The sequence below is a fragment of the Netta rufina genome (assembly GCF_964035555.1).
Source record: "Netta rufina genome assembly, chromosome: Z".
Taxonomy (NCBI): domain Eukaryota; kingdom Metazoa; phylum Chordata; class Aves; order Anseriformes; family Anatidae; genus Netta; species Netta rufina.
The window spans coordinates 35,094,754-35,113,498 of NC_140126.1; the positions used below are offsets into that span (position 1 = coordinate 35,094,754).

Here is an 18,745-nt window from a genome sequence, read left to right on the forward strand (position 1 = left end):
CTGAAACACAGAACATGAAAGAAGATGAAGCAAAATATGAAGTAACTAGGGAAAACCAGAGACAGACCTCAAGGGTATTACAGAGATCAATAGTAGAAAAATATCTGAAGATGATGAAAGAAATTAAATTTGTTTATGAGATTTCAAATGATTCTACTTATTATTTATATTTATTATGAAAAAAAAAAAAGTATTAAAATAATTTAACCAGCAACAGAGATTTCAGTAAATGAACAATACATATATTCTACATATATTCATTTCAGGACATATGGCTGTTAACAAAATTACTGTGTAAACTTTAATTTTTGTAAGACAATAGCTTCTGAAGAATAATTTGGATTTTTTTTTTAACCAAAATCCTTATCTATCTCTACTCTTACTACATTCTACAAATTGCATTCTTTAAATATGTAAAACATAATTATACTCATATAGTGTTGCCTCCTAACTACCTACAATATAGTCAAGATTTAGTCTATGAAACGGGTTTCAAACAGACTGAGATACAAGCAGCATATTCCCAACTCATACCTTTGTAGTTCAGCATAGCCTTTCCATATGGACTGTCAGTTCAAAAATCAAGAAAAGTTCCAGGAGACACAGAAAGGTCTCCGGTCTGATCTGCTAAAAGCTGATCAATCAGTGCCTAATACAATGTGATCAATGTCCGCAACACACTTGAGTCTTGGTTTAAAAGATTTAGTAATTACTTTATGAAAGAATCAATGTATTTTTTTCAAACAGAATATCAGAAACATATGTGATCTGAGGTGCTTCTTGGTGCAGAACACAGCGTTAATTCTCTGAACACTGAAATTTTGTTCTTGCAGCAGCCAGACTTGATAGATGTGATCGACGGACATAATTTAAATCGGTGGTATCCAAACTTTTTGTGTCATACGCCCCTATTAGCAACAGATTCTTGAGCATGCACACCCCATATGTGCACATTTGTTTATAAAATATAAACACATATTTCTGAAGTTCCAGCATTTTCCTGCTGCACCCTAACATATCTCCTACACCCCATTTTGCAGACCACAGAAGAGTTGCTTTGGATGACAGAGACACCCGGGCATCTCCTGTGCTGCATTATAGAGCACATTTGGATGCAGAAATCTGTAGTCCCCGTGGTCAGATACAGTTTGCTCATCAAGTGCAGGCTAGCGAACTAACTACAGACTAGACTCTGTTTATTGATTTTGGTTTTAGGAAAATGTAGCAGTCAGAGAAATTAAACTAATAGTCAAACCAGCTAGTAAGTAAACCACTAATACAAAGCTATCTAAAGCACCCTCAGAAGCAGTTCAAAGTATCAACAAAAGTTCTTAAAGGCTAAAAATGAGAGTGGAGAGCAGACTGTTCAGAATAGCCCACAAATAGACATGTCTTTAGGAGCCCATTAGGTTCTGAAAGCGAAAATGAACCTAGAGGGGACTGAGACAGGACAAGCCTAGGCTCAGCGCCGGGAGCCAAACTGAGGCACCATCCGCCACAGAAGTTCACAGCCTGGCACGTCTTGAACCGTGGCCTGCTCTCGTGGCACCCATCACGTAGACCACTTTCATCTGTTTAAGAATTTGGCGTTTCAGTCGCATAAAGACCTTTCTATACACAATGATGCATTTTCTTGGTTGCAACTAGATCAATGTAACATCACCCATGCCAGAACTGCCCAGGATTTCAGATTAGTATAAAATATGGAGGAGGATTTTCCTGGTGAGCCCATGACCACTGTTCTACAGCTCAGGTTTGCATTTGAGAAGCTGCAGATCGGAATGAAGATGTTCATTTAATTTAATAATTAAAGCCCCAGAGAAACTTGGGACACGACAGCCAGAGAGGCAACGGCTCTTGCCATGCAGCACTATTGCTTGTCTGTTTAAGGAAGACTTGGATGTTCAGATGCTCAACAGGAGCGCATGTAACAAGGTGTTTTCCATTAAAAACGTGTTTTATTCTTCATGCTTTCCGTGAAAACACCTGGTGGGGCGGGAGGGGGCGGGGGGGGGCAGCTCCAGCAACCGGAGGGGGCAGCGCTGAGCCCCTCACAGGGGGGACAGGCGTGGACGAGGAGGTCCTCGGGGACGGAACAGCTGACGTGTGGGGCTCAGACCGGGGCTGGTGGCCCGGGTTGGGTTGGGCCGGGCCAGAGGAGCGCCGAGCAGCCCGGACACGGCGGGGGCGCCGCAAACCAGCACCCAGCGGGGCCCCTCACGGGGCTCTCCCCAACCGAGGCGGGAGGGGGGTCTCCAACCCACCGAGCCCGCGCGTGCCTCTGTGACGTCACCTCAGGGGGCGGGGCGCGGCTCTGCGGGCGGCGGCTCTGCCCCGCCCCTCCCGCTCCCCGCTCCCCCCTCCTCCTCCTCGCGGCAGCGCGCATGCCCCGTCGGCGTGCCTCGGCGCGGGCCAGCAGGAGGCGGAGCCGCCGGCGGGCGGGCCCCGCCCCCTCCCCTTCCTCCTCCTCCTCCTCGTCCCCCCCGCCCCCCTCCCGCCGGCTCCTTCCCGCCGCCCGCCCCCCGCGCCGCGCGCGCCTCGCCTCGCGCCGGCGCCGCTGCCCCGACGGCCGCGGCTGCTGCGGGAACAAAGGAGGGAACCGGCACCACCACCGCCAGCGCCAGCGGCGGCTGCTCCGCGCCCCTCGCCCTGCAGCCAGCGGCCCGCAGCCCCCCGACGAGCCCGCCGCGGGGCACCCGGCCCCCGCCGCCAACAGGTCAGGGGGGTGCCGGGCCGGGCCGGGCCGGGGTGGGGCGGGGTGGGGCGCGCGGTGGCAGCCCCGCTGCCTGCCGGCCCCGCCGCGCTCAGGGAGGCGGCCGCGGCCCGGCCGTGACTCAGGGCTTTGCTGCGAGGTACAGCACGGCACGGCACGGCACGGCCCGGCCCGGCCCGGCACGGCCCTCCGCGGGGCTTTGTGCGGCGGTGGTGGTGGGATGGGATGGGATGGGATGGGATGGGATGGGATGGGATGGGGGGGGTGTGCGGAGCGCTTGGCGCTGCCGTGCCTTTTGTCTCGGGCCCGGGCGGCGCTGCTGCTGCTGCTGCTGCTGCTGCGCGTGGAGTCACGCGGAGGCACGATGAAAGCTTCTTATTTTATAACCCCCCCTCCCCCCCTTGAGAGCTTTATGTGTGTGGGGGGGGGGTTGTTGGTTTTTCTTTTCTTTTCTTTTCTTTTCTTTTCTTTTCTTTTCTTTTCTTTTCTTTTCTTTTGTTTTATTTATTTATTTATTTATTAATTTTGTGAGCCCGCCGCCCCGTGCTGCCAGCTGGGTTTGGGGGGGGGGGATGAAAATGGCTGTTGGAGGCGCCCGGCTGGTGATGCTGCATTTTCCCGGCCGGGATGCAGCCTCCTTCCCCTCCCTCCTTCCCCTCCCTCCCCGCTGCTCTCCGGGAAGGCAGCCGCCGCCGCCGCCTCCTCCTTCCCCGCGCCGTGGGTGTGTGCGTGTGTGTGCGCGGCTCCGTGGGCTGCGCAGGAGCTGGCAGCCTCCGGAGATATAAATAGAAGCTGATTTCAGAGGCCCCTGTTGACGGGGTTTTGTGCCTGAGCCCGTGGCTCAGCCTGTCACATTGCAGCCGTGTGACAGGCGGAAGCTAACGCGCTCGCACATGTGACCCGCGCTTCGGGGAAGCGCCGCGGCGGGCGGGCGCATGCGGGGGTGGCTTCAGGAGCTGCTGCTCCAGGGGAGGAGGGCGCAGTCCGGGGGGAGCCCTCACCTCGCTGCTGGTGCTCCGAGGAGGGGTCCAGCAGGGGAGGTTTGCCTCGTCTAAAACCCTCGCTTCTGCTGTTGTTGGTTCGGGAGGTTATACAGCCGGGTGTGGTGTGGTGGGTAGCGGAGTCACTTCGGGTAAGTGCTTTGTAACTGTCTGCCTGCTGGTGGTGCTTGCTTTTAGGAGAAACAAGTGATGCCCAGAGCTTCTTCAAGAGCCTGAAGAGCACAGTTTGTAAAGTGCTGGATAACAACTTGACCCTTTCGATCAGGAGCATGCATCTCGAGTAGTGGGAGAACGTGCTGACAAAGGAGCCGTGAAGACTGTTTTTTGTAGCATTTTAAAAACAGCGTTGACACCTAAAGATAGGTTTAGTGAGTGGTGAAACAGCACGTTAATTTGAAAGTGAGATTGGTGGTGGCAGCATGTTTGATAACGCTTTGAGCTTACCTGCTTACCAGGAGGGCAGAAGTAGGGTCTTTGCTTTAGGCAAGCATAAACCTGCAATGTAGATAAGGTTAGCTTTTTTTTTTTTTTTTTTTTTTGCTTGTTTTGGTTTCTCGAGTGTGGTCATAATTTGTGCTGACTTCCTTGTCTGGCTTATATGGCTGTAAATCCATAATATGTTCTACCAGAGCAAGTGTGAAGCTGTTCTGCAGGACTACCTGTACCTATACTGCTATCCGTACCTTGAGAAATGAGGTCCCATGATCACCTGCAGACAAACAGATTAATTTTACTTGTTCATCTTCTGTTACTGATTTACTTTTTTTTCCCAGAAATTCAGTTTAACTAAACAAAGGTTGCTTTGCCCTTAGTTGCGGTTATCATACTATTGAAATCTAAGTTTACTAATTTCAGTGTAGCGTTTCTGAATTGTAAGTATTTTTTCCTGTACAGTGCAGTAAACCTGCTTTTGACATTTTTTGAGTTCTCCCAAACATCAAGTGGTCAAGTATCTTTCATTACTATGTGTGCTCCTGAGCAGGAAGACAGTCATCATGAGATGACGCTAAAATAAATTTCTCCAAGTGCCATGTATAGTGCTTCTTCTAAATCTTGGGAGGACAAGTGCAGTATTCTTGTGTGTGTCCTCAATTTGTAGTAGATTGCTTGGTTGCCATGCTCCAGTTTTGTTGCCCTTGGGAATGAAGGATTTGGTTGCTGTATCAGTTTTTCTACTAACCTTGCTTTGCAGAGGTTAACCAACAGTGAAGGTGAAGTATTTTTGTTCCTAGCAACTGCAGTTTGTGGCAGAGAGCTAGTGTTGTCTACATTTGGAAGCCACAGAAGTCTCGCTGTAACTTTATTAAGATGAAGTATTTAACTGGCAATGTTATAGAATGAATCCAGCAGCCTAAAGTTGTTGATTTTCTTGTGTTTTTTTTTTTTTTTTCTTTGAAGAGTAAGATCAGGTCTAAGCTTATTTCAGAAATGCTGTTTAGGTTCTGTTAAAGAGCCTGTTGTACACGTGTCGTTGCCAGTTAATACTGAGTATCAGCTTTCATACACAACCTGAGGAGTATTCAAGTCCTTGTTTTGGAAACTCCTTCTAAAGATAGGAATACAGACTAATGGCTGTTGCCAATACTTAAGGGATTTTTACTCTTCCTAATAAGTATATTGTGAAAATCAGGCCTGCTAATAGTGGAACTAGCATCAAAGCGAAGCAAGATCAACTTTACTGAAAATGTGAGGTTCTCCTGATGGAGCCTGGAAAACTTAGCGATATTAGTTGCCACAATTCTTTGGCTGACACAAGTCTGGTCTTGCTTATTCTGCATATCCACATTAATGTTCAGAGGTTGGTAATAAAGGGCTGTTTTTGTCGTTACATTGGACTTGGTTGTAACCTGCACACGAATCTGTGTCCAGCAAGCTTATTGTTGTTATACTGATGCTGAGAAGTACTGTTCCTTCCCATGAAGGTTCATAATGATGTTACTTAGCAATACGATTGCAGTATTGAATGGTATATTAATGTCCATATAAACCTCTTTAAGAATGCTGATGTCACCTTTTAGGGGCAGGGTGAGCAGGCATACTTTAATTCTGTAACCCTGTAATTGATTTTGGTGACATGCCAGCTCCTAATGCAGTCCTTGGTTTTATTTACAGCATCGAGATGACTCAGGAGACAAACCAGACCCCAGGGCCCATGCTGTGTAGTACAGGATGTGGATTTTATGGAAATCCTAGGACAAATGGGATGTGTTCTGTTTGCTACAAAGAGCATCTTCAGCGACAGCAGAATAGTGGCAGAATCAGCCCAATGGGTAAGGGTGTCCAATGTGTGTGTTTTTTGTTTGTTGCTGTTATGTCTTTTTTTAACTAAAACATGCAGATGATGATGAAGAATCCCAGAACGCATTTCATAAGAACTTCTTAAGGCTATGTGCTAGTATAATGAATGTCAAAGAGAATACTACTTTAAACATAGCAAAAATAAAAATGCATTTGTGTAATGTGTCAAGGTCCACCTTTAGTTTTTTTTTCCACTTACCCTTCAGTGTAAGTATATTCTTAGACAATCTCTGTATTTTGGCTGCTAGCAGTATAGTTTACCTTGTAAGTAAGAAGTAATATGCAGTATAATTCAATAATGTGTGCAGTGTATTCTTGTGCACAGTTCATAACTGTGTACAAGAATATTTGACTAATGTATTCCACAACTTGTTTCTAAATGGCTTTTCAAATCCTTGTTACATAGGAACAGCCAGTGGTTCAAACAGTCCTACCTCAGACTCTGCATCTGTACAGAGAGCAGACACTACTAGCTTAAACAACTGTGAAGGTGCTGCTGGCAGCACATCTGAAAAATCAAGGTAAGTTGAAAGTATTGTTTTGAGTTTGGTTGAGCTTATGAGTGTGTAGCAAGTTAAAGGCTGGCAGTAATCTTGACCTACTGCACTGAATTTCTGCAGAGCAAAAGGGGACAGTGTGCCTGACAGTACTTTATGAATCTTTATAAATGATGAGTAATTACAATTTTTGTTGTTCAGCTGCTGCATTTTCAGATTATCTGAAGAGGTACTTTGCTGCAGATTTGACTATTTCCTTCTAGGGGGAACTAAAGTAGAGTTCAAAATGTGTTTTGAAGATGGTAGAAGCAGAGGTCAGCAACATGTATTAGTAGTAATTAAACAGGTAGTTTGTTGATGGGTTTGGACAACTTAAGCTTTTATTATGTACTCAAAACTAATGTAAAATTACGTGTTTCACTGTACATAAACAGAAATGTGCCTGTTGCCGCTTTGCCTGTTACGCAGCAAATGACAGAAATGAGCATTTCAAGAGAGGAAAAAGTAACACCGAAAACAGAGACGGAGCCAGGTATGTTTGCAGCGTACCACTGGTGACTTAAGAGGCTGATGGCCTACTGTCTCCTCAAGAGACATTTCCCATTGTCTTGAGCAGCTGTTAAGGTGGTTCTTAAAGATGCATTTTGAGTACTCTCCCCTTGGAATCAAGAAAAATGACCAGTGTTAGAATATATTCTTTTTTGTCCATGTTTGATGTTAGTAACAAAGAAGTTCACACCTATGAAGGTAGTTTTGGCTTCCAAGCCTTCGTTTATTTATTTATTTTTAAAGTAAGGCACTCTGAAATTACATGATGGCAAGGTGGTAAGTTTTGAAGTCAAAGTGTTGAGATTTCTGTTTATAATCTAGCAGTGCAATTGCTGCTGACTCATGGCAGTCAAAACGTCTTGTTGCATTTAGAGAGTGAAGTTCTTATGAATTCTGTTCTACAGAGGAATGAGAGTGTGGGTGGAGGGAATACATGGTTTAAAAATACTAACAAAACTGTTAAAGGTTCTTGAAATGGCGTAATCGGCAGGTATAACCAAAGCATTGTCCTGTAAATGTAGAATGCTTAAAGCCTTAGCTGCTGGGAGTGAACCTTCAGAAGTTTTATCCTTGTACTGGAAGGTTGTAGCTGTAGTAGTTAGTTAAACTTTGAAGTGTAAACTTCATGGAGGGAGTCAGAGAGGGACTGCTTCCGTACTTGCAAGTGAGTGGCTGAATTCATGTATTGGTCTGTTCAAATGGATACCTTAATGCACTTGTTCCATACCTATGTGTCCACGTTTTTTGATTCAACTTAACAGTTCTGAACAGTCTTAAAACATTGAAAGCTGAAATTTGATTGCAACTTCGTTCACGTAAACTAAAGACAAAATTAATTTTCTTGGTTTTGAACCGAGTGGGACAAAAAATGCAGAAGATGCTGCTCAACACCATAGAACAATGATCTTTAGCTAATCTTTGCCATAAAAATGACTGCATCAACATCTGATATTTAATTGCTTGCTATCTGTAGAAAGGATTTTACCATTTGCAATAAATCATGTTAAGTTAGGATTCTGTGGTGAGAGCTAAAGCCAAGAAAAAATAAACTTTATGTACAGACTGAGAAGTGTGAGAAAAATCTCAAATAATTTTATTCAGACAGGATCTTCTGTGAAGCTATTCTATTTGCAATGGCAGGCATCCTGCCCATTAGGAGCGCATTATAGTAAACAAATCACCTTTTATTCCTGATTACTCAATACCTGATCACCTCCCCTGTTTCCTCATTGGCTGAGTACTACAGGTTCACAAGCTACTTGACGCTTCTCTGTACCATTTGTACAATTTTTTTCTTCAACCCTTTAATTTCTCCTTTTTCCTTTTTTTCTCCTTTCTTATGTTTTGAGAACTTGTGATCTTTGTTTTACTGTTCTCACGCTGCTCATCCTGTTTTTCTCAAGCTTCTACCTTACTTTGGAACAGTGAGGCCTTCTACTGTCCACTCACCTACTTAGCGTTTTTTCTTATGACTACACAACTACCTTTGAATACAGAAAATTAGTTATCTGCTGCTAAAACACAACTTAGTTTCTCACAGAAGGTTTGTTTTTTTTTTTACAACTGTTAATTTTGTATATAAGTAGACTTTCTCTAGGTAACTTAAATATTCTAGCAGAGTCTAAGTTATTTTTATAAATACATGCGTCCTTGTTAAGAATTCTTATCTGAAACGGTGTCAAGAAAGAAAGAGGAATACATAAGATGGTAGCAGTGCTGAAGTACTAGTGAATCTACTCTTACTAGAACTGCCAATAGGAGTTTGTCGTTTTGCCAGGTGTAAAGGGCAATCTTCAGTTTCTGTTGACATAGCACCTGTTTTTTCCTTAACAAGTGACTTTGTGTTAGCTAGTGTCACACAGCACTTGGTTGATTAGAAAAGGGGAGAAAAATCCAAAAGCTCAACTAAAGGACTTATGTATTGACAAGAGACTAAAGAGACTTATGTATTGCTCTAAATAATCTCTCAGGTTGAAACAAGCTACAAAGCTGTCACAAGCTGGTGTAGACGTCAGTGGAAAAACTACCATAAAACTTAAATGTGTCTGAGGAATAAAAGTTCTGGAACAGAACTGCCTGCCTTAGTACATATTGCAGCTTTTCAACACTTAAAGGGGGTTTATAATAACGTTGGAGAGAGACTTTTTACAAGGGCATGTAGTGAACGAGACAAGGAGTAATGGTTTTAAACTGAAAGAGTAGATTTAGGTTGGATATGAGGAAGAAACATTTCACAGTGAGGGTGTTGAGACACTGGAAAACATTGCCCAGAGAAGCTGTGGATGCCCCATCCCTGGGGCCAGGCTGGATGGGGCTTTTGGCATCTTGGTCTACTGGGAGGGATCCCTGCCTATGACAGGGGGGTTGGGATCGGGTGGTTTTTGAAGGTCCTTTCCAATCCAGAGCAGTCAGTGATACTCATAAATCTTTGAAACTGCTGTAAAGTGCAAGTTTCCTTTTAAGTGGTAAAGTTTGGCACAGATTGTAGACAGCATAGGATGATGTCCTTACGTATTATTCTTAGGGTTTGCTGGATACGTAAGATTCACAAATTGGTATATTCAGTGCTATGTCAATCTCCATATGTTGCATGCCAGAGAATCTGGCCTGGACTTCAGAATCCTGTCAAGTCTGAACTGGTTGCATTTTTCTTCTCTTCATTTTTCCTGCAACTTCTTATGTGTGCTGCTCTTACTTCCTGAGGAGGGAACAATAATAAAGAATAAATAATTCATGTCACCTCACAACAGCAAAGCTAATGCTTTCTGGGAGGTGTAATTCTCTAAGAAAATGCCACAGTCATGAAGTTGCTAATGAAAACATGGTCTAGTTTAAGCACAATCCAACTTTTGTATCTGTTTTTCAGATAATAGTAGATTGCGAACTAACAGGTTTGCCTTCAATTAAAGTAGGTCTTTCTCCTTTTAACAGTTCAGTGGTATCAAGTTGTGTTCTCTTCTGCCGGATTTTAATTAGCAAATGAAATTTTTTGATATTTCCCTTGGAAGCCAGAATGTAATAAACATCTGTTATTGACATCTGGTCAATTGACTTTTTTTTAGCGATGTATAGCATGAAATTGTACTTGCTTGCTGTTACAGTTGAAGCATCATACTTCAGAAGTTGCTGCAGTTGAGAACAATAAAATACTGAACTCTTATTTTCCCAGGTTGAAGTTTCAACCTGGATTTTCATTCAGACAAATCAAGTTCTAAGACAACCATGTCTTAAGAATTGAAAGAAGAAATACGTGGCAGATGTAACTGACACAGTTGGTTGTAATTAATATCTATCATGCTATATTTTCTCGTGACTTATAATTCTTAGTTCAGCTTTATTGTTTGTGATTTCGTACTTGAATTGTGGTGTGTTCAGTTCAGCTGCTTACATGATGAACTGCTCACAAGTCAGAGAAACCTAAATCCCTTTACTTCCAAACTCCAATTCATAAGAGGGCACTTCTTAATAACATTTTTATAAGCTTTTGATATGCTTTTACATTCCTTAGTAAGGATTGAATTCTACTACAGTCTTTAATGTTAGAATTTACCCAAAGCATTCTAGAAATGTGATTCACAGCTGTTTTTTTCCTCACTCCTGTGTTACAGGAATTAAAAGTTAGCTAGGTTTTGGATTTTTCCTTCTTTGTGATAATCAGAACAGTATATTTACCAAGTTGGTGAGGCATGCTGGAGCCCTTCCTTAAATCTGTTTTGTTTTAGCAGGTATACAAGTGGAAATAAAAAAAAAAAAAAAAAAAAAGAGAGAGAGAACTGAGCTACATATTAAGCATTAAAAGTAAACTGTTTTGAAAACAAGTATGTTTAGACAATCATGTTGTTTTGAGTTGCAGCATAGTTTTAGCATTTTTTTGTGGTTTTGCAGGTCAGTTACCTTGTTCAATGATGAGTCTCCTGTTGGGTCTGTCAGTGTTACCAGACGTAATTAATATCAGCATGGTAAACAGACTTGGTTTTGTTTTTTAACCCAGTAATAGCTTTGTTTTAGGGAGTAGAGTGTGGTAAGTTCTTTCTGTGAAACCACAGCTATGGAGTAGCACTGCCTGTAAAAAAAAAAAAAAATAGGGAATTGAATTGATGTCATGTCTCATGTAAAATACATATTTTAAAAATACTCAAATACTGCTAACTTAAGGTCTAATTCCATCCATGTTGTAGGTTACCCTTTCTGTTCTTGAAATTGGTATTTAATGAGCTTCAGAAGACAGTGGAAGATTGTGATTGGCTTACTTGTCTTTTGACTCTACAAAGCCAATCTGAATAGTTATTTTACAGCTGTCCAGCACTCAGGTTCAGACCCTGCTATGTGTTGCCCTAACTTGCGTTGTAGATAAAGTCACTGTGTTTTATCTGTGATGTATACAGTGTGTTGCAGATAATATTGTAAGATGCTGAATAGACAGCTAGCTTATGAAATACGGTAGACTTGAGATGGTGACTAAATGGTATTCCTCTAGATCTTGGTGTTGTAATAACTGCCTTGTTAATTCTGACTTGGCTTCACAAATGCTTGTAGTATATAACTGTGTTGCTATCTGTAGGTAGTTCCTTTGTGGCTGTCAGTAAAATTATCTGACATAAATTCTGTTCAAAATAATTGGTTCATCTTCATATTTCCCATGTCTGTTACAGCACCAGTAGATATCCTTGCTTGAAATAATTCAGAAATGTAATCAGTAATCTCTTGGAAGTCTTGAGGCTGTACACCTTGGAAAGTGGTCCTGTGCTTGTTACTGATAGAATGTTATTTAATCGTTTTAACAGAGAAGTATACGTCAGAGATGAAGCCTTCATGGTGTCCAAATTAAAGTGTATTTCTGTGTGATAATTACACTGGATATCTTTGTTTTATTAAGGCAGTGGTAAAGATATTCCATGTGCCTCTTAGTTGGGTATGTGGGAGATATGTTACGTGCTGCATAATACGTTCATCCCCTTTCTTTGACATGAAATTAACAATGGAGTTTATTCTTCAGCCTTTCCTCATGAGCACCTATATTGCCATAGCAGCAGTGCTTTCTCCAAAATAAAGTATTTACTCTCAAGAAGCTTGATATAACTTAAATACAGCATAAGTACTGTCCATTGCTCCAGACTCAAATTTTACATACAAGCCCTTTGTATGTAAAATGCAATACAAGGCTGTAATAACATGTAGTTTCTGCTCTGATACTGCAGGAGTGCAGTCTGTCTTCCTGATGACTCTTGACTTTTTATTCTCTGTTCTAACTTTTGCCAGTTCTTCTATGGTGACCGATTGTGTTACCTTCATGAAGTCAGAATGTTAAAAACAGTTCTGTTTTATGCCTTCAGGACTTAACTTTGCTCCACTGTGGGGCTTTCTACTTGCTAATACCTTGGCAGTTATGCAGTCTAAGATGCTGGGATCTTATTTTTGGCTAACTTATGTACGGTCAGAAGAAACTTTGTTTTACTTTGGTATCCTCTTCTGGTTGCTTGTAGTATAGGGAGGGTTGAAGAGCAGTTGAAAGCCTTTTTATCAAGTTTTGTTGGAGTGAAAAATAGCAGATTCTTTCTTTCAGTAGAAAAATACCTGCAGCAGGTATGCTTTTCTGCAGCAGCCACGTTGGTTGATGAGAGCAAAACTACTGTTAGTATTGAAAATCTAGTTACTTAAGTGGTTGTCACTTTTGAGAACCTCACTGAGGCTTAATAACTTGGTCATAGAAGAGCTTTGTTCTCTTTTTGTAGGATGCCCCCATGTATAGGTTGAATAGAACATGCTGTGGCACGTGGCTAACTTCATTCCCCAGTGGTCTCACTGTACCCACACGCCTTCTGTAAAGATGCATCTTATGTTCAGGCTACATGGGAAAGAAGCTATCCCAAGGCTTGATGCAGTGAGTCCATTTAAGCTATGGTGATTGTATGTCAAACATCTCGGGTGCTCACCTGGTGTTTGTAGTACGTGGCTTATGATATAAATTGAATTTTATGTAATGAGGACTAGAATTGTATTTGTCCAGTAAGATTAGGCTTCTCTGCCAAAGGAAGCCTGTTGTGACAACCTGTCATCAGGACAGTAACTGATGAATTTCTGTTGGCTCTATGAATTTGGATTTAGGTAGCTCTTCCCTGTCATACTGGAACTTTTATAGTGCCTGTTTCTCCATATTGCCTACTGCTTCTTCTTTCCTGAATATAGTTTGTGGGAGAAGGATCCTACTCTGCGGCCCATTCAGGAAATGGGCCTCTGCAGTTTCTTAGGAACTGGGAGTAATGAAAATAATCCTGTGCTGATGTGTGGCAGTGAATACTTATCAAAATTTCCTTATGCAGAGGAGGAAGCATACCTGTAGTAGCTGGTACTCTTCTCCTTTAGATGGATTTATACTCTAATGCGTTTGTGGCACAGAGTGATCTACTAGACCTTCTTTATGCATTGGTGATTCCTGGGAAACTGTCATTTGCACTTTTACTTCCTTGTGAGCATGTTAGGCAGTGATAAAGGTTGTTCCTTTTCTTGTTTTCATTTTCTCTTGGTTCATGCTGTGAGTGACTTCAATTACTTAGGTCACTCTTGATTTGCCCCTTCTCCATTTTCTCTTTCATCTGATTGAAACAGCATGCATCCTTCTATGGCTCATACTATGAGTTGGTTCTGATGCAGATGAAGCTTCCCTCTGGCTAACTATTCACCTAATTGCAGAGTGCAGAAGTATTTTTGTTCTTTTTTATTTGTAATGGCTTATGATTAGCTTTTCTTTTCCTTTTTTTTAATTAGCAGTATAACAAATCTAAAAGAAGTTTGTTTGGCTGTACTTGTTGGGAGGTATTTTATCAGTTTTTTTTTAATTCCATAGCTGAGGCTTGTTAGTTAAGGTGCCTAGGATCCAAGTGTCTCACATTATTTGTGGTATTATTTGTGGTTTTAACCTGTTCTAGTTAGAAGCTCTTGAATTGATACCAAATGTTCCTTCCATTGGGTTTAAAGACAAGCTCAGAGCATGATATCTGCTGATCTAGAAAATGTTAATCAATTGTGAAGACAAAAGTTGTTTTCTCAACAAATTCAGTAGCAGAAATTACTCCAAAAAGTATTGGTAGCAGTAGTAATTGCAGTGCAAGTTCTGTAGTATCTTGTTAGCCTTGGACTTAATATTAGGGACTTCCTAAATTTTTAGAAAAATCTCTGCAAGATGAAAAATGTATATAAAAAAAAAAAAAGACCTTAGTGGTTCATTGTATGAACTGCTACTTCTAAGAGAATATCACTAGCCATTGTCTTACTGTGTAACATTTCTGGGGTATGAGCAGTGAGGGCTCCTTATTACATGTGAGAACTTGTCACTTTCAAGCCTTGATTAGGCTGTGGACTCCTGGCTGGGGGCTGTTTTGTACAATGAATTGTGAGAGTTTTCTTATGTGTTAGTGGTAATTGTGAGCTTTTTATATAATAAAAACATGTCAATACAAATACAACTTAGATATTTACATGAAAGTAAAGAGCAAAAATAGTCAACATAAGTAGTTCTTGTCTGGAGAACTCCACTTATCACAGGATGCAAACAAATCTGGACTGAGAAACTCTATTTGAGTGCATAACATTGATTACAAATCAATTACAAATTTAAGGCTTATGTACTCCACTTATTCTGGAATACATCTAGTTTACTTTTTTTTTTTTATTTTAAAACAATGGATGTCATCATACAGCTGGGAGAACTCAGGCTAACTGTACTAGGAGCAGACTTCATGAGTTCTATGTGTTAAAGTTGGTGTACAGGCACATCTGTTTTCTTCCATGATGGTCCTCCGTAAAGAGGATATTAAATAAAAATGAAAAGGTTTTTAATTTATTTGAAAAGAAAATACTTAAAAAACAGATCTACAAAAGTTCACAAAAGGGCAAAATTTTATCCTTCAGAGAACTTGTGACGCAAATTTGACCAAATGTTTTCATGACAAAAGGCAAGTGAAAAATGAGTCATTTTGACTCCACCTGCTTGCATGTTAAAGCTGAATTCAGTACAAGAATGCAGATAGTGTGAGAATCTGTACTTAATTTTTCAAATTACTGAGAGTGTCTCAATGAGGCTCTTGTGAATGTTGTGCTTTTCTGCTGCATCTGTTTTAGAATCAGTGGTTTGCTAGGAACTGTTTTGGTTAACTGTTTCAGGTTTTGGTTCATCTGACTTCATAAGTATAATGGCATACTAACCCAGTATTCTGACAGTAACATATTCCTGAAAATTTGGTTGGTTCTAAAATATGTTTCAATTAATTGTATTCTCTGCTGGTATTGTCTGTTCAACAGCTTCAACCATGACTGTTGTTACTGCTTAATCTAAAACTGTGCCTGATTATTATTTATTTTTTTTAAATACTAAGCATACATGGAGCTTGCGGAGTGCTTCCCAAACCATTAACACTTGTATGGGTATAATGGATAAGTGTCTTAGATTTTCTGGCTGGTGGAATTGTGAACAAATCTTAGTGTCTTGTGCAGACCTGAAAGGGAAATCTGTGGAGTACCTGAAACTCTTTATTCATGATTTACATGTTCACAGACTAGTCTGTATAGTACTTCAGACAATGGACTTTAGGGTCTTAGTAAGGGGAATTAATCCTTAAGAAATAAGTACTTGCTAACGAACTTCACTAGGGAATATAAGAAAAGGAAGAAAATTTAAGCTATATTTCTTTTGCTTGCTTTAACAGTTGTTACTCAACCAAGCCCATCAGTTTCTCAGCCTAGTACTTCACAAAGCGAAGAGAGAGCTCCTGAACTGCCCAAACCAAAGAAGAACAGATGTTTCATGTGCAGAAAGAAGGTTGGCCTTACAGGTATGGGAACACTTCATCAGCGTTCAACAGCTGAATAGCTGCCTCTCACTAGTTTTAACTTAATGAAATATCCATGAACATTAAACTTACTTGCTGACTTGAAATCCAAACAATTTAGTACAATTGGTATATTGGAAACGTTCATTTTTCTTATGCTCGGTATCAGACAAAGGTGCCACCTTTGTCTGCAGTGACTAAGGCATTAACTTACAGCTTACTTACATATGAAGCTTCCTGGTGATTATGTGTATTTTTATTTGTACAGGATTTGACTGCCGATGTGGAAACTTGTTTTGTGGACTTCACCGTTATTCTGACAAGCATAACTGCCCATATGATTACAAAGCAGAAGCTGCAGCAAAAATCAGGAAAGAGAACCCAGTTGTGGTGGCTGAAAAAATCCAGAGAATATAAATTAACCTGCTTGTGAAAAGACTGATTTTTTTTTTTCTTTTTAATATATCATAGGAAAACATTGATGAGCAGGTGCATGGCCATTTTCCTTTGATGTTCTCCAAAGTTTTACTTTTAGTCTCGTCTGTCTTAATGATATTTCAGAATCTTTGGGTGTTTGTTACAGGCAGAATTGGATAGATACAGCCCTTGAAAACATATATGCCCTCCCCAGAATATAATCGGATGATCAGAAACCTGCACAGGAATACACATGCACAGAGGACAGACTCTTTAGTTCACATGTGCCAAACAGATGTATGCTATCTGCATGTTTGCAGCAGTTCTGCCTTTTGAGATGTGTTTGAGGTATATAATCTTTGATGAGCGTTATGTGCCTGTTTTGGAGAAGGATACATCAGAAAGGTTGGCAGTCAACTTCTATCATTTAATATCTCATTCTAGTCTTAGTTTCAGTGCTCCATTGTTTTCCACCAGAATGTCAGCTATGTAGAGGGGTACACCTTTCCAGTAAGATAAGTGTTGGTGCCATATTTAAGAAAGCCACTTAGTTGCACTGAGGGAAAAATGGAAAAAATCGGATACATGTGAGAAGAAAACGGTTTTGAAACAGATTACATTAACTTTATAATCATGAAAATAGGCTCCCAAAGGAGATGTCTTGTTGGGAATTTAAGAAATGGCCTGCAACAGAATTGTCTGCTTTTCCTTGCATAGCTAAAATTGTTGTGTAGCACAATACTGTAAGATTGGTTTACAAAACACAAGTTACATATGTTTTTAGACATACCACAATAGCTCTATCAAGCGACATGTGTTTGAGTAAGTTGCTGAAGTATTAGAGCAGTTTATTATTCATGTACTACTTATGTTCAATGTGTTCTGAGTTCAAAAGAATATTACAATTTTTTTCTAGTTTTAATGTAACACTTGCACCATTCTGCATGGAAAATCATACCCAACATGGCTGCTGTAGACTTAAGTGGTAGCTGGAACCACTCTTGGAGGGCTGCTTTGTCATTTTTAATTGTACTTGGGTGTAGGACTGTAGTGTTCTTGGGTGTATTGCATGGGCTGCATTATCTACAGCATTGTACAATAACAACTCTAGAAAAGGCAGTATACTTCACTGATGCTTGTCTGGTAATATCACTTCTGTGTTATAATGGAAGGGTTTTTTGTGACGTATGAAACTTGTGTTTTTTTATATAAACAAGTACAGTTTAGACTAGTGTTGTGGTAATGCCTGTTCTCATCTGTAAATACGTATGTACACAAGGCGCTACTTCTGAACTTCTGATTTTTATTGCAGTGTTCAGTCCTAGTTTTTACTTCACTATTAAAAGCATCAGGTTTTTGCTTTAACATTGTTCTTTCAATTGAGTTATTAGATATGAAACATGTACAGATAGTTCATATTTATGTATTGCACATAATCATGCTACCCAGCATCTATGCTATATTGTATTATGTAAATAATAAAAATCATGTACAGAGGGAAATACTTTTGTGATAGTTTTTGTTTTAGTTATTGCCATAAACCAAAGGTGACCTCCTTGAGCTTGGATATAAAGTTAATAGGTTTGCACAGATGTTCTTTTTTTTGCTTAAGCCTGTGTATGTCTGACTTTGTGATTTGGATAGACGAACTTCTCTAACGTGACTGGCTGAGGTCAGAGAAGCATGAATGGCTGGAATAACTATGTGATGGACAAACAAAAATGCCAGTGAACAGTGATGTGCTTCAAGGGTTCAAGGGAGCAAAGGAAAACAATAATGATCTTCAAAGGTAGTAGGGTCTTTCTGGTTTTTGTTTGCTTGTCCCCCTTCCAGCCCCATCCCCCCACCCCCCCCAAAAAAAAATAAAATATATATTTCCAAAGAATCTGTTCTAATAAAGCTGGTATATTGACAATGTCATTCTGCCTGCATCTTCACCAGCAGACCCAGGCAGGCTTACTGTCAAGGTCAGCATCCAAATGTGAAGGTTAAATATGTCAGCTGTATCCTTTCCAGTGAGAAAGATGAGTACAAAGTGCATGATGACTTGCAAGAAAACATGCTCACTGCTGGATAATGTACAAAAGTTACTTATATTAAGAATGGAAAATGTTCATCCTAACGGCTAGTACTACACTCACGTGGTAAGCTTGTACTGCAGCTATTGTATATACCTTCAATAATGGAACAAGGGCATGCTCTGGAACTTTATTTTTTGGGGTGTTTTTTATGACTTAATCATAGAACTGCTTTAAAGCATCAAAAATTTCATTTTTATGCCTTTTGTAGTAAATCTGTAAACTATTCAAGAACAGCATAATTGTATATATTTTAAGCTAAGAACACCGTGTTAACAGTATTTGGGAAGAATGTGTCTGTACTGTTTGTGTGTGTATATAATGACATGTATATACTGCCCTAGTTAGGGCTAGAATACTGTAGGAA

At 40.7% G+C, this 18,745-nt stretch overlaps 1 protein-coding gene across 3 annotated transcripts; it reads left to right on the forward strand.

Annotated features, from left to right (window-relative positions):
• Positions 1 to 2,511: 2,511 nt before the first annotated feature.
• ZFAND5 (zinc finger AN1-type containing 5) lies at positions 2,512 to 18,058 on the forward strand. 3 transcript variants are annotated; one of them, XM_084305672.1, is made up of 7 exons: positions 2,512 to 2,716; positions 3,892 to 4,082; positions 5,827 to 5,984; positions 6,419 to 6,533; positions 6,944 to 7,041; positions 15,761 to 15,886; positions 16,152 to 18,058. In XM_084305672.1, exons 3-7 carry the CDS (start codon positions 5,834 to 5,836, stop codon positions 16,298 to 16,300), a joined length of 639 nt encoding a protein of 212 aa, XP_084161798.1. In that variant the 5' UTR covers positions 2,512 to 2,716; positions 3,892 to 4,082; positions 5,827 to 5,833; the 3' UTR covers positions 16,301 to 18,058. The 3 variants fall into 3 exon arrangements, with proteins under 3 accessions (XP_084161798.1, XP_084161797.1, XP_084161799.1); XM_084305671.1 differs by lacking the exon at positions 3,892 to 4,082 and having other exon boundaries at positions 16,152 to 18,057; XM_084305673.1 differs by lacking the exons at positions 2,512 to 2,716; positions 3,892 to 4,082 and adding an exon at positions 3,666 to 3,845.
• The last annotated feature ends 687 nt before the right edge of the window (positions 18,059 to 18,745 follow it).

Coding starts and splice junctions, on each gene's coding strand:
- ZFAND5 (XM_084305672.1), top strand. CDS start 5,834: ATGACTCAGGAGACAAACCAGACCCCAGGGCCCATGCTGTGTAGTACA. Junction 6,534..6,943: donor AGCACATCTGAAAAATCAAG/GTAAGTTGAAAG, acceptor GTACATAAACAG/AAATGTGCCTGTTGCCGCTT. Junction 7,042..15,760: donor GAAAACAGAGACGGAGCCAG/GTATGTTTGCAG, acceptor TTGCTTTAACAG/TTGTTACTCAACCAAGCCCA.